We start from the raw sequence: 15,389 nt of genomic DNA, 5'->3' as shown, positions 1-15,389 counted from the left end.
TATAGAGCTTAGAGTAGTAGGAGCCAAATTGGTTAACTATTTCTTGGACCCATTTTCTTTAGAAATTAAATGCGGGATGAGGGATTTTAGGCGGTGACATTTGAATCTCTGGGCCATCAATTTGCTAGCTTTATATTAAGAGGTATAGTATGTCATACGTAGGGAAGTTACCTTTCTATCATACTCGTCCAGTAATAGGGATATAAGTTTACGTCGTAAGGACATGAGATCATCATGAATGGATGAGGAGTTAGTCTGTTGCAATTGTACTTCTAGAGTGCGGATTTGAGCTAATTTCAGTTTTTTGTAGCGAGCTCTCTACTGGATTAGAATACCTCTTAAGACTGCCTTGTGAGCATTCCGTAATATTAAGGTGGAAATATTCTTGAAGTTGAGACATAATGTTATCTCTGTAACTAGGGAGTTTGAGAAGAAAGTTATTAATTCACAAGGAAGCAATAGGACAGGAAGAGTGTGACAAGGCTATTTGTAAGAAAATGGGAGCGTGATCGGACCAGGTTGTTCCACCAATCTCTGACGACCTAACATTTTGTAAGGTATTCCCATCTACTAAAAACATATCTATTCTAGAGAAGGTCTGATGTCTCGGTGAATAGAAGGTATACTCCCTAGAGGAGGAGTTTAAACATCTAAATGTATCATACAATTCTTCTTTGCGTAGCCAGGAGGATAGTGTAGAAGAAGATCTCCTGTCTCAGTATGTAGTGTGCCACTGAACATCAGGAATAATATTAAAGTCCCCACATATTAGAAGATGCTCTTTAGCTATCTTACGAATCCTTCGCATAATTTACGAATCTGAGAGGAGTTAGGGGCATAAATATTGACAATAGTAAATTGGACGTTATTGAGCATCCCCACCAAGACAAGAAATATTCTCCCCACATCAACAAGGGATTCAGTCAGTTGAAAAGAGTCAGAGTCTTGAAAGGCAATCATGACCCCCTGCTTTTTTACGCACAGCATTAGCCTGATAGATGATAGGGTATTTATGGTGAGAGAACCTTGGGCATGCCCGTTGGGAGAAATGTGTCTCTTGGAGACAAATGATGTCCACTTGAGAGGTCAGCGCATCTCTCCACACAGAGGCCCTTTAAAACGGGGAATTCAAACCTCTAGTATTTAGAGACATAAGATTAAGCGCCATAGTCGAAATAACATGAGATCTTGTGAGAGCTGTGAATCAGGTCAAGAAATAAACCCTTTACATGGAAACATTTATACCTCAGAGTGTCACTTCTGTTATAGCATGTTTGGGAATAGGAAGGAAAGGAAGGGTTAGTCAATAACAAAATCATAAAACACAATTAAATCATTATGTGAACCAACATAACTTCACCATTATAATTGGCTAACAGTTACCAAAGAAGTAGAGGTAAGAAAGTCTACCTGAAGACCATTTTGACCTCAACTGAAGAGGTATGCACTAAACGGTGGGTAGGACCAGGTAGCCAATCCGGCAAGATTCGTGTCGGAGAAGACTTGCTATTCCTAGGAGAGGAGACCAATGGTGAAATGTTCCAGCACGCAATCAAAGCCTCTCATTCGTCCACTGTAGCAACGACATGTAGGAATCCATTCCTGTGGATGAGCAATTTTGTTTAAAGCCCCATTTGTAGGCTATATTATTTTTCCACAGAACCGTGGTAATAGGTATAAACCTCCTTCTGGCTTGAAGTGTCATTTGGGACAAGTGCGCATAGAGATAAATTTTTTCATATGTTGCAGGTAAGGTATGAGAACGTCTAGAAGCCGACATGAGAGACTCCTTGGTTTGAAAAAAATGGATGCGTGCAATTACATCCCGAGGGATTTCAGATGGAAGCGATTTCGGTTTACGGAGACTGTGGGGTCTGTCCATTGTAAGATCCAATTGTTGAGATGATGGTAAAACTGTCCTAATAAGTTGCTGGAGATAGGAAGTCAAAGCAGCTGGTTGAACAGATTCAGGGATGCCTCTGAATTTTAAATTATTCATCCTATTTCGATCCTCCAGGTCTGCAAGTTTCGACTTAAGAGTTTCAACTATCCCTTCCAGGGTGTGATGTGTGTCCACCATATCATTGTGAGCCATTGTGAGTTCTCCCATCTTATTTTCCACATGAGCAATGCTATGGCCTAAGTCATCCACAGTGGCAGACATTTTTGTAGAGAATCTCTCTGAAATGAGCCTCTCAGGGCTTACACCATAGATTTAATAAAGTGTTATGAAACCACTTGATCAGTGGTAGGTATCACCTCTTTGGGACCTGGTACTGTAGGAGAATGTGAGCAATCCTCAGCAGTGGATATAATCTCCAGATCTAGTCTGGGTTTCTGCCTCTGTGGGCTTTCAGAAGGGGATGCGCTAGTGAGCGCATCCAGGTCAGGCACCACCATGTCAGGGCGGGAAATACAGTGCAGAGGATGATCCAGTGAAGGGAGCGGACTCACCCTTTCCATCTACCTTAGAAGGCTCTTTAAAACCATCCCCCCTCGGAGAGGAAGCAGGAGAGGCACTGCCCGAAGATGGCTAGCCCGCGCCATGTTTGTTGCCTCGTGAGGAAAAGAAGTCTGTAAGGCATTTAGGGCCTGTTGTAAGAGCTTTCTTCCGAGTGATCATGCTGTGGTGTTCTGAGGATAGGTACAGGTCGGTAATAAGACACAGGTAAGTGCAATTAGCCGCTTAAATCAAATGCTGAGAGGTCAAAATATGGAGCTCATAGAAATGTGACCGCTTCACTCGGCATCCAGGCCACACCCCAATTATATTTGTTTATTTTAAGATCATTAATTCTCTATGTGAATTTATTATAACGCATGTTCCTATGACCGGCTCATGAATATAATAAGTCATCATGTGATAAGTTATTCTTAGTAACACACTTTGTAAGTTGAATCCTGGTAATTATATAAAGACCTTGTGCCCCGGTCTAGAGGTGGTCACCCCGTCTGTGATACAAGAGTAGATGATGGATTCCAGTCCCCGTAAGCTCTATCATGTACATGGCTTTGATTCCAGACAACGTCTGGAGCATTACTTTTCAGATAAACCTGACATGGTCTTTAGAGATGACACTGAAATTTATCATTGAAAATCTTAGACAAGTTTTCGCAGTAGGTATGTATCCTGATTTTGTTACTCCTAAAATACATTGAAGTTTATATTATTCTATTTTAACTGGTTATTAACAATTGTAAACCACTGACTACAAATTGGTAAACCTGTTTTTTGGGGAGTGGAAGATCAGAGAGGGCGAAAATACTGTATATGATGAAGCATATTGGGTATCAGGGTTTAGTAGAGTCATTGTTTTCTCTTCTCTAACCTTGAGAACCCTGGAAAATATTTTTGCAGCTCTATGCTTAATGACATATGCTTACAATCATTTTCTGCTCAGGATGGCACTAAAAACAGAAATAATAATATTTTTTCATCATTCTCATATTTAGAGGATGTTGTCATATTGGGATGGAGATAGCACTTTCTTTGTTACATCAGACTGAACATGAATGACAGCTCAGCAGATTTGTTGATTATGAGAGACTACACAGGGTCAAGTCTAGTCACGTCACAAGAACTCAAAAACTAAAAGGGGAAAATAATCAGCTAAGGGTAGATCAAGAAGAAAATTTGGAAAAAAAGCTAAAATGTGGAAAAAAACAATATGGCGCATCTATGTATTAAAGTTAGTAGAGGGTCTAGAAATCAGAAAGCATAAGTGTCATAAGTGAAGCTGTAGATCTGTGGATCTTTAATAAAACTAAAAAGAATTAAAAAATAAAGCTCATAAATCCTTAAAAAGTTGATTTCATTTTCTCAAAAATGTTTGTCTAATCCTAGGACTTCTGAGCCTGCATATATGATTTTGTTGAAGCCCCATACCTATAACTTCCCTTGGGACACCTTATATGTTTTCTGTGTATCCAGTGTGGTGCCTTAGAATATGTAATCCAGCCAGGTAGCTCTAGCACCTTTCTTCTTAATTTACATTTTACAGACTATACTACACAAGGGCCCCCATGTTTGTTTTATTTTGCACTTTTGGTATTTCATTTTACATCTGGATACATGAGTTGCAGCCACAACAGGTAAACAGATACACCTCCTCATTATTGAGGACACATAAAGTGACCTATATACTACCCCATCATATGAGCACCACTCCATTAAAATATATTAAAGACTTTTGGATTGTTCTAGTTACGGCCCCATGAGCCTCCCTTCTCCTTTTCATTTCTCTTACTACAGGACCTCAGATGATTTCAATCTTCACCTTTTAAAAAACATTGGTGTCTTCGACCTATAGAACATTTGAGGATTATTTAATCTCTTTCTCAGATTTTTGGTTATTGGAAACTCAATGTTTACCTATTTTGCTATAAGTGATACAGACATATGTCCTTGTTTATCTAAAAAATCTATGAGGATGTAACATATCAGACGTTTCAATAGTGAATTTTTTTTCTGCAGGTCATATTAATGGAGACATCTTGATTGACCTCAGTGTTGGTTCCTTTGTTCATCATTTATATTCAGCCAGTGAGTTTTTCAAAAACATTGTAGTGCTGAAGGTCAATAACAGATGCATCATGGAGCTGAAGAGATGGGTGGACGAACGTACGGGAGCATTTTATTGGGGCCACACATCAACACTTCATCAAGAGAAAGAAGAAAACAGGTGATGTATTTATGCAGATATGAAGAGAAACCAACTGTCAGGGTATGTTCACATGCACTGTTTTCAGGCGTAATTCTGGCGTTTTACGCCTCGTATTACGCCTAAAAAAACGGCTCCATTAGGCCTACAAACATCTGCCCATTGCAATGGGTTTTACGATGTTCTGTTCAGACGAGGTGTAATTTTACGCATCGCTGTCAAAAGACGGCATGTAAAAAGACGCCCACATCAAAGAAGTGCATGTCACTTCTTGGGGCGTTTTTGGAGATGTTTTTCATTAACTCCATTGAAAAGCAGCTCCAAAATTTGTCCGTAAAAGACAATACGAAAATCGCAAGTACTTGAAAAAACGTCTTAAATTCAGGAGCTGTTTTCGCCTAAAAAAAGCTCCGTAATTTCAGACGTATTTTGCTGCTGCGTGTGAACATACACTCATTGTAATTGTCGCTTCTTATACAACAAATATAAGGGGAAATGGGGCAAAGATCCAGGAAAATGTGTAAAATTCTATTACACACTCAGAAAAATGTTCTTATCCATAGGGGGCGATCTTATACAAATTAATGCTGGAAAAACACAATATAAGCCTGACATTTGGTGTAATAGTCTTGGATTATTTCAGGCGTTACCTCTAATATTGCAAGTTAATAGTCCAGTGCTAAGTACTGAGCCACCATGTTTATGTTGACTGTGGGACAATCACTTTTCTTGTCTTTTTTATATTTCAGTGACCAGTTTCAGGACCAGGAATCAAAACTGAGATCAACCATTCAACATGTTGTGAAATACGACCTGGAGAAAGAGAATATGACAGACCCGCTGGTCTTACCACCAGCCGATTGTGTCATCAGTGCTATGCTTCTAGAGATTATCAGCAAAGATCAAGATTATTATATCAGAAATCTGAGGAAGTTCTCTAGGTTGCTGAATCCTGGAGGACACGTCATATTAATTGGGGTTTTAGGTACAACATATTTCACAGTCGGAAAAGACAAGCTCCATGTTTTCACATGTGATGAGGATTTTGTCAGGAAAGTTCTAGTTGGAGAAGGTTTTATCATTGATTACTGTAAGGTCAAGGAGAGAACGGCTGTCAGTGACCTTATTGACTATAAGGAAGAAAAGAAAAAAGACACGGCGCCACCTTGTGCAGATCAATTGGCAAAGGTGAGACAATACTCCAAGAAATATGCTCACCTGGAACCGAAGTTTTTAAAGCGTGTAAATAAATAAGCCACAGTGCTGCTGCCAGATCCGAGTCGGTGACCAGAAGGGAACCGTTGGAGTAGAGATAATTGCAGGAGAAAAATGTGGATCATTCCAGGGGCGCTGCTGTGTGGTGGTAATAATTGGGAGCGAAATCCAGAGATATTGATAAGTTCAATTTAATTGCATGAGTGGCTACGCGTTTCAACGACGGACAGTCGTCTTCATCAGGCCATGTATATATTACAAGTAACAGAGCTTATATAGTGTCTAGGTTCATTATCCCAGGAGTGAAAAAAACCGCCAAATCTGTAAAAGGTCAAGGTGTGATCGTGACGTCACACCCGGCTTTTTCACAATCAAAGCGCGAAGCAATAAAATACAATTTAAAGTTAGTGTAAAATCATAAAAATTACATATAAAAGAACAGTTTAAACAGACGAAGGGGTGAGGGTTGGGAACAGCGATAATAAATGCATGAAAATACATTGTTAAGTAAAATATTCACAAAAAATATATATATATATAATATCTTTAATATACAGATATAAAAGCATACCCTAGTCAGTTAACAGGGTATGGTGAGACCGATGAGGTAAGTTTATGAAATAATAAAGATTGTTTTGACGTGAGGCTATAGTAAAAATCAGTGTATTGCTGGTTTGCAGAGCGAGAAGCCGGGACGCGGTCTCGTTGCCAAGGTAACCAAGCGGAGAGTGAAGCGACGGAACAGAGGAGTAGTTCGCGCTTGCTATAGGTGAGATATTAAGAGTTTAAATAGGATAAGGTATACATTGTAGGATAGGTGCAAAAAAGTTATTAGTCTAAATGATTTACAAGGATAGGTCAAAACTTCCGGAGCTCTTTAAAATGAACAGTTCTATATTGAGGAGTTTTAGGTAGAAATACGGAGTGTATTTTTAGCTCAAATTTGTATTTCTATAGAGGAAATAGTAGGTTATAAGTTCCACGAAATATAAACTAATAGTCTGTTAAAACTCTTGCTTGTATTACTAGGTTGCTTAATGTCGGGCAGTCGGACTTGAGGAACTAAACGGGACGGGAACGAAACGGGCAAGGACTGCCACAGGTGAGTGGATACCTAGGAAAATAATTAATAATCTTCATGTTTAAGGATGTTAATTTAAGCATTAATTCATGTTTACTATTTCAATAAAGGATGGAAGCCACTGTATGGGTGAACTTAGTGGATAGCGAAGTAGTGGAAAAAGAGCGTATAGTGTGTCAGTGAATATTTGTATTTGGATTAAAGTGTTTAATTTACGGTATAGCGGATAATGAAGATGTGGGTTAATCTAATGTAGATTCAGAGATATCGTTTAGGCCCTCTGGATGTAGTGTCTGTAGCTTAAAGATCCAGTAGTTTTCCCTCTGTTTAAGCCTATTGAATCTATTGGGAACATCATGTTGTATGCTTTCAATAGGTGTAACAGTAATTTGATCGAATTGGCATTTATGTGCATGGGTGAAATGGCGTGAAACACTATGTTTTAAGAAACCTGTTCTCACATTAAATCTGTGTTTATTTACTCTGGCTCTTAAACACTGGGTTGTCCTCCCTACGTATTGGAGTTGGCATGTACATTCCATCAAATAGATTACATAGGTGCTGCTGCAACTTAGGGGTGATTTAATTGTAAAAGACTCTTTCGTAACCGTTGATATGTAGGTGTATTTTTTATTACTGATACTATTGCAGCATAGACATCGCGGGTGGCCACATTTGAATGATCCATTAGGTCTAGCTAAAAAGCTAGTTAGTGATGCTTTTGGTTTGCGGATTCTGCTGGGGGCCAGTATGTTTTTCAAAGTCAGTGACCGTCGGAAAGTGATGGTCGGATAAGCAGGTATTACATCTTTGAGGTAGGGATCACTTTTTATAATGTGCCAATGTTTTTGTAAGACTGATCTAACTGTTTTGTTACCTAGATTAAAAGTTGTAATAAAATTGGTGTTGTGTTTATTTAGTTCGGATTTTTTCTGTACAGGATTTAAGCAGGAAACCTGAGATAGTGATGAGGCTTTAAGTCTTGCGTCTTTAATTAGTTTGAGGGGAAAATTTTTATCTCTAAATCTTCTTTCTAAAGTGTTGCATTCTGATTTGAAATTCCCGTTAGTGCTACAATTTTTACGTATTCTTCTGAACTGGCCGAAGGGTACATTAGTCAACCAAGGGCGGTAATGGGCACTTTTAAAATCAATGTAGCTGTTTACATCTACAGATTTAAAATGAGTTTTTGTGGCAAATTGCTTGGTCACGGTATCATAGCTGATGGTAAGGTCCAAATAGTTAATTGAAATTTCGGAGAAAGTGTGTGTAAAAGAAATGTCATAGCTGTTGATGTTTAAATAATTGATAAAACTAGAGGCTTCATTTTCTGAACCTGACCAAACAAAAAACAGGTCATCTATATAGCGCCTATATAAAAGGATATTCTTTTTGAAAAGATGTTCCCCTAGAATGTATTCTTTTTCAAATGCCCCCATGTATAGATTTGCGTAGGATGGTGCGAATCTAGTGCCCATTGCACAACCTCTAATTTGGTTATAGAAATTTTGATCAAATGTGAATACGTTGTGATGAAGAATGAAATCTATGCAGTCAGTCAAAAAGGAGACTTGGTTATTTGGGATTGAGGTGTTAGATGATAGAAAAAGTTTGGTTACCTGCATACCTTTATTATGTGGGATGTTACTATATAAAGCGGTCACATCTGCTGTGAGGAAGTGTATATCGGATATGGTCGTATCAGTTTTGAGATTAAATAGGTCTTTGATTAGTTGGGTAGAGTCTTTGAGATAAGATGGTAACGTGAGCACAAAGGGTTGAAGGTGTAAATCTATGAAGTGAGAAAGATTGCTGGTTAGTGAACCGATACCTGAAATGATTGGACGTCCGGGGGGGTCCGTGAGTGTTTTATGGATTTTAGGGAGATGATAGATAAACGGTACACTTGGGAATGGTACATGTAAAAACCGTTTTTCTTTCTTCGTGAGTAAGCCCTCCTGGAAAGCTTTCTCTATCATGGATGTATACTTGAGTGTATAGGTAGGAAGGGGATTCGAAGTTAATTTACAGTAAAAAGTTAGGTCATTTAGAATCCTTGTAGTTTCTCCGAGGTAATTATCTCTATTCTGGATTACTATGCCTCCCCCTTTGTCGGCAGGACGAATGACTATATTTAAGTTATTTTGTAGGGTTTTAATAGCCTTCCTTTCGTTTGGGGTTAAATTATCTCGATAGGGATAGGGGTTCACTAGCGACCTGAATTCACTGCTGACTAATGTTGAGAAAGTTTCAATGAGAGGACCCTGGTGGTGGATAGGATAGAATTCAGATTTGGCGTGGACTTGAACTGGAATGGCTTTGGTAATTTCATGCAGTGACTGTGGTTCCTCTATGTTAGCTGGTGATGTAGTGGGTTTCTGTAATGCATAGTGTCTAGTTAGGGTAAGTTTTCTAATAAAACGGTTAAGATCCATGAATAGATCGAAGTCATTAGGTGAGGAAGTAGGACAAAAAGACAGGCCTTTGTTAAGTAAATCTGTCTCATGGGGGTTTAATAAGTAAGAGGACAGGTTAAATATTTTTACTGCTTTGTTCGATTTTTCTTTGGGTTCAATCTCGCATGTTGGCTTATTACGGTTTTTTCCTCCTCTCCGTCCTCTATGTCTATATTGAGTTTTCTTTTTATGGAAATTTTCTGTATTTTCGGAAAGAAGTGGGTAATGGTTTGGGCTTTGGGGCTCATTAGAAAGGGTAGGAGAATGTCGTTGCTGGTGACAGTAGGTGTTAATGGAGGTCGAGTGAGTTGTGAGGGAAGGCCTAAAAAAGAAGTTGCTGCATAGGTGATGTCTAATGATGATGTTGCTAAATCCGTTTTGGAATGGTTGTCTTTGGACGGTAATGAAGTGGACAGGTTCCTATGGGGACTCCCTTGTGTGTCGAGGAGGGAGGACTGTGGGGTACTGTGCACTGACAGTTGGAGTAGGGATACCAAGCTGTCTTCGATGGAGTCATTAAGTGGGGAAGAAGGGGAGTTGGGTATAGTTATTACTTCCATTGGCTCGGATGTAGGAAAAAGCTTGGAGAGGTGAAGCTCCAAATCCGATGCCCTGAAGGCATTCAAAGGTACTTCAGTGATTGTTGTTTTGCTAGGTAGAGAAGTAGCTTGTGTGGAAACGCAATCAGCCTCTAACGGTTTTTTTGACGCTAAGGAGATGCGTGTGAGCTGTTTCTCAGCTAGAACACTGATAGGTGTTCTCGTTGAGGGGCTGTCATTAGTTTGTCTCGGATGGAATCTTAGACTGTTTTTGAAGGACCTACTGAAGGTGTTACCTTCGGCAATGGGAGCCCGAAAATTGGAGGGGGCCCTGGACGTCAGGGGGACAGCTAGAGGTACTGAATAATTTTGACGTGGAGTGTTGAGTCTGCTTGTGACAATGTCTATTTTGGATGTGTGAGGTATTGATGCCCTCCAATCCCCTGAATCATTATGTGTATAGTCATCACGGTCCCTCTTAAGTTTCTTAACCTTTTTCAAAATGATATCTTTTTCATACAAATTGAGTCTGTTGCTAGTACAGATCTCTAGTTTCGAAAAATCACAATGGTCAGTAAATTTGAGGAGTTTTTCTTTGATCTGAGAGATTTCTGTTTTGAAGGTCTCAATCAATGCATTACGTTTTTTCAGAAGCCTTTCTAGAAGACCTAAGTGACATTGGTCTAAAAAGGTCTTCCAGTCATTAGTGAAAGATAGATCAGTGGGGTAAGGGTTATTGATAGAAAGCCTTAACCCCCTTGGGGCGATGTTTTCATTAATATAAAACTGTAGGAAAAGGCAGTCTATGCTCTGTAGAGCTTCTTTTTTGAGGGTGTCCTCCAGTGTTAGATAGAGATCAGTCATTACTTTGGTCAGTTCAGGGTTGGTATCGTTACTCACTGTAGGGAGATCCCTCATCGTAGAATCAGTTCCGATCAACTGCATGATCAGGTTCTCACGTAAGGCATTCCTTTTGTCTGTGAAATCCAGCATTGTGGATGTTGATTGTAGTGATGTTGATAGTAGTGATATTAGTAGATCAGAGAAGAAGGGTTCCACAGCGGTCTTTCCACAAAGGTAAGTAGTTTCACAATGGTACTTCCACAAAGGTAAAAAAAGATCTGTATACGCGGCTGCCAGTGCAGGAGAATCTTTGGAACCGAAAGTTCAGAGGGGGTCACCCAAAGAAACTTTGTCCTAGTCTCCTGGGACCGGAGTGTTGAATCCAAGGAGGAACAATTGAACTCCGACCTAAGGATAAGGAAGAAAAGAAAAAAGACACGGCGCCACCTTGTGCAGATCAATTGGCAAAGGTGAGACAATACTCCAAGAAATATGCTCACCTGGAACCGAAGTTTTTAAAGCGTGTAAATAAATAAGCCACAGTGCTGCTGCCAGATCCGAGTCGGTGACCAGAAGGGAACCGTTGGAGTAGAGATAATTGCAGGAGAAAAATGTGGATCATTCCAGGGGCGCTGCTGTGTGGTGGTAATAATTGGGAGCGAAATCCAGAGATATTGATAAGTTCAATTTAATTGCATGAGTGGCTACGCGTTTCAACGACGGACAGTCGTCTTCATCAGGCCATGTATATATTACAAGTAACAGAGCTTATATAGTGTCTAGGTTCATTATCCCAGGAGTGAAAAAAACCGCCAAATCTGTAAAAGGTCAAGGTGTGATCGTGACGTCACACCCGGCTTTTTCACAATCAAAGCGCGAAGCAATAAAATACAATTTAAAGTTAGTGTAAAATCATAAAAATTACATATAAAAGAACAGTTTAAACAGACGAAGGGGTGAGGGTTGGGAACAGCGATAATAAATGCATGAAAATACATTGTTAAGTAAAATATTCACAAAAAATATATATATATATAATAGCTTTAATATACAGATATAAAAGCATACCCTAGTCAGTTAACAGGGTATGGTGAGACCGATGAGGTAAGTTTATGAAATAATAAAGATTGTTTTGACGTGAGGCTATAGTAAAAATCAGTGTATTGCTGGTTTGCAGAGCGAGAAGCCGGGACGCGGTCTCGTTGCCAAGGTAACCAAGCGGAGAGTGAAGCGACGGAACAGAGGAGTAGTTCGCGCTTGCTATAGGTGAGATATTAAGAGTTTAAATAGGATAAGGTATACATTGTAGGATAGGTGCAAAAAAGTTATTAGTCTAAATGATTTACAAGGATAGGTCAAAACTTCCGGAGCTCTTTAAAATGAACAGTTCTATATTGAGGAGTTTTAGGTAGAAATACGGAGTGTATTTTTAGCTCAAATTTGTATTTCTATAGAGGAAATAGTAGGTTATAAGTTCCACGAAATATAAACTAATAGTCTGTTAAAACTCTTGCTTGTATTACTAGGTTGCTTAATGTCGGGCAGTCGGACTTGAGGAACTAAACGGGACGGGAACGAAACGGGCAAGGACTGCCACAGGTGAGTGGATACCTAGGAAAATAATTAATAATCTTCATGTTTAAGGATGTTAATTTAAGCATTAATTCATGTTTACTATTTCAATAAAGGATGGAAGCCACTGTATGGGTGAACTTAGTGGATAGCGAAGTAGTGGAAAAAGAGCGTATAGTGTGTCAGTGAATATTTGTATTTGGATTAAAGTGTTTAATTTACGGTATAGCGGATAATGAAGATGTGGGTTAATCTAATGTAGATTCAGAGATATCGTTTAGGCCCTCTGGATGTAGTGTCTGTAGCTTAAAGATCCAGTAGTTTTCCCTCTGTTTAAGCCTATTGAATCTATTGGGAACATCATGTTGTATGCTTTCAATAGGTGTAACAGTAATTTGATCGAATTGGCATTTATGTGCATGGGTGAAATGGCGTGAAACACTATGTTTTAAGAAACCTGTTATTTAAACATCAACAGCTATGACATTTCTTTTACACACACTTTCTCCGAAATTTCAATTAACTATTTGGACCTTACCATCAGCTATGATACCGTGACCAAGCAATTTGCCACAAAAACTCATTTTAAATCTGTAGATGTAAACAGCTACATTGATTTTAAAAGTGCCCATTACCGCCCTTGGTTGACTAATGTACCCTTCGGCCAGTTTAGAAGAATACGTAAAAATTGTAGCACTAACGGGAATTTCAAATCAGAATGCAACACTTTAGAAAGAAGATTTAAAGATAAAAATTTTCCCCTCAAACTAATTAAAGACGCAAGACTTAAAGCCTCATCACTATCTCAGGTTTCCTGCTTAAATCCTGTACAGAAAAAATCCGAACTAAATAAACACAACACCAATTTTATTACAACTTTTAATCTAGGTAACAAAACAGTTAGATCAGTCTTACAAAAACATTGGCACATTATAAAAAGTGATCCCTACCTCAAAGATGTAATACCTGCTTATCCGACCATCACTTTCCGACGGTCACTGACTTTGAAAAACATACTGGCCCCCAGCAGAATCCGCAAACCAAAAGCATCACTAACTAGCTTTTTAGCTAGACCTAATGGATCATTCAAATGTGGCCACCCGCGATGTCTATGCTGCAATAGTATCAGTAATAAAAAATACACCTACATATCAACGGTTACGAAAGAGTCTTTTACAATTAAATCACCCCTAAGTTGCAGCAGCACCTATGTAATCTATTTGATGGAATGTACATGCCAACTCCAATACGTAGGGAGGACAACACAGTGTTTAAGAGCCAGAGTAAATAAACACAGATTTAATGTGAGAACAGGTTTCTTAAAACATAGTGTTTCACGCCATTTCACCCATGCACATAAATGCCAATTCGATCAAATTACTGTTACACCTATTGAAAGCATACAACATGATGTTCCCAATAGATTCAATAGGCTTAAACAGAGGGAAAACTACTGGATCTTTAAGCTACAGACACTACATCCAGAGGGCCTAAACGATATCTCTGAATCTACATTAGATTAACCCACATCTTCATTATCCGCTATACCGTAAATTAAACACTTTAATCCAAATACAAATATTCACTGACACACTATACGCTCTTTTTCCACTACTTCGCTATCCACTAAGTTCACCCATACAGTGGCTTCCATCCTTTATTGAAATAGTAAACATGAATTAATGCTTAAATTAACATCCTTAAACATGAAGATTATTAATTATTTTCCTAGGTATCCACTCACCTGTGGCAGTCCTTGCCCGTTTCGTTCCCGTCCCGTTTAGTTCCTCAAGTCCGACTGCCCGACATTAAGCAACCTAGTAATACAAGCAAGAGTTTTAACAGACTATTAGTTTATATTTCGTGGAACTTATAACCTACTATTTCCTCTATAGAAATACAAATTTGAGCTAAAAATACACTCCGTATTTCTACCTAAAACTCCTCAATATAGAACTGTTCATTTTAAAGAGCTCCGGAAGTTTTGACCTATCCTTGTAAATCATTTAGACTAATAACTTTTTTGCACCTATCCTACAATGTATACCTTATCCTATTTAAACTCTTAATATCTCACCTATAGCAAGCGCGAACTACTCCTCTGTTCCGTCGCTTCACTCTCCGCTTGGTTACCTTGGCAACGAGACCGCGTCCCGGCTTCTCGCTCTGCAAACCAGCAATACACTGATTTTTACTATAGCCTCACGTCAAAACAATCTTTATTATTTCATAAACTTACCTCATCGGTCTCACCATACCCTGTTAACTGACTAGGGTATGCTTTTATATCTGTATATTAAAGATATTATATATATATATATTTTTTGTGAATATTTTACTTAACAATGTATTTTCATGCATTTATTATCGCTGTTCCCAACCCTCACCCCTTCGTCTGTTTAAACTGTTCTTTTATATGTAATTTTTATGATTTTACACTAACTTTAAATTGTATTTTATTGCTTCGCGCTTTGATTGTGAAAAAGCCGGGTGTGACGTCACGATCACACCTTGACCTTTTACAGATTTGGCGGTTTTTTTCACTCCTGGGATAATGAACCTAGACACTATATAAGCTCTGTTACTTGTAATATATACATGGCCTGATGAAGACGACTGTCCGTCGTTGAAACGCGTAGCCACTCATGCAATTAAATTGAACTTATCAATATCTCTGGATTTCGCTCCCAATTATTACCACCACACAGCAGCGCCCCTGGAATGATCCACATTTTTCTCCTGCAATTATCTTATTGACTATAAGGCCTTCATATTTATTGCAGCTCACAAGGAGAAGTAGGTTGAATATTATAAAGTCTGCATGTCATTACTTCATATGTTAAGCTAAAAAAAAAGATCTAATAACAAAAAGAAGCTTCCTTAGTGCAGTATAGAATAGCATCAAAATAATTGTTTCGTTCTTTTTGGGACTTTTCCTTGGACTGGTTCTAGATAATATTGCCAAGACCGAGTCCCATCATCTGGGACATCATGGGAGTCTGAAATCTTGGGATCAGTTACT

The 15,389-nt window shown here is 38.8% G+C and overlaps 1 protein-coding gene across 1 annotated transcript; it reads left to right on the top strand.

The window, feature by feature from the left end:
* The first annotated feature begins 3,006 nt into the window (after nt 1–3,006).
* Nucleotides 3,007–7,103, top strand: LOC142662369 (nicotinamide N-methyltransferase-like). Its single transcript, XM_075840596.1, has 4 exons — nt 3,007–3,121; nt 4,475–4,682; nt 5,411–5,849; nt 7,068–7,103. The coding sequence occupies exons 1-4, from the start codon at nt 3,007–3,009 to the stop codon at nt 7,101–7,103; spliced, it is 798 nt and encodes a 265-aa protein (XP_075696711.1).
* Nucleotides 7,104–15,389: the final 8,286 nt, after the last annotated feature.

This window comes from Rhinoderma darwinii, chromosome 10 (assembly GCF_050947455.1).
Source record: "Rhinoderma darwinii isolate aRhiDar2 chromosome 10, aRhiDar2.hap1, whole genome shotgun sequence".
Classification (NCBI taxonomy): domain Eukaryota; kingdom Metazoa; phylum Chordata; class Amphibia; order Anura; family Rhinodermatidae; genus Rhinoderma; species Rhinoderma darwinii.
This window is presented reverse-complemented; position numbering and strand designations above follow the sequence as displayed.

Coding starts and splice junctions, on each gene's coding strand:
- LOC142662369 (XM_075840596.1), top strand. CDS start 3,007: ATGGCTTTGATTCCAGACAACGTCTGGAGCATTACTTTTCAGATAAAC. Junction 3,122..4,474: donor TAGACAAGTTTTCGCAGTAG/GTATGTATCCTG, acceptor TTTTTTCTGCAG/GTCATATTAATGGAGACATC. Junction 4,683..5,410: donor CAAGAGAAAGAAGAAAACAG/GTGATGTATTTA, acceptor TTTATATTTCAG/TGACCAGTTTCAGGACCAGG.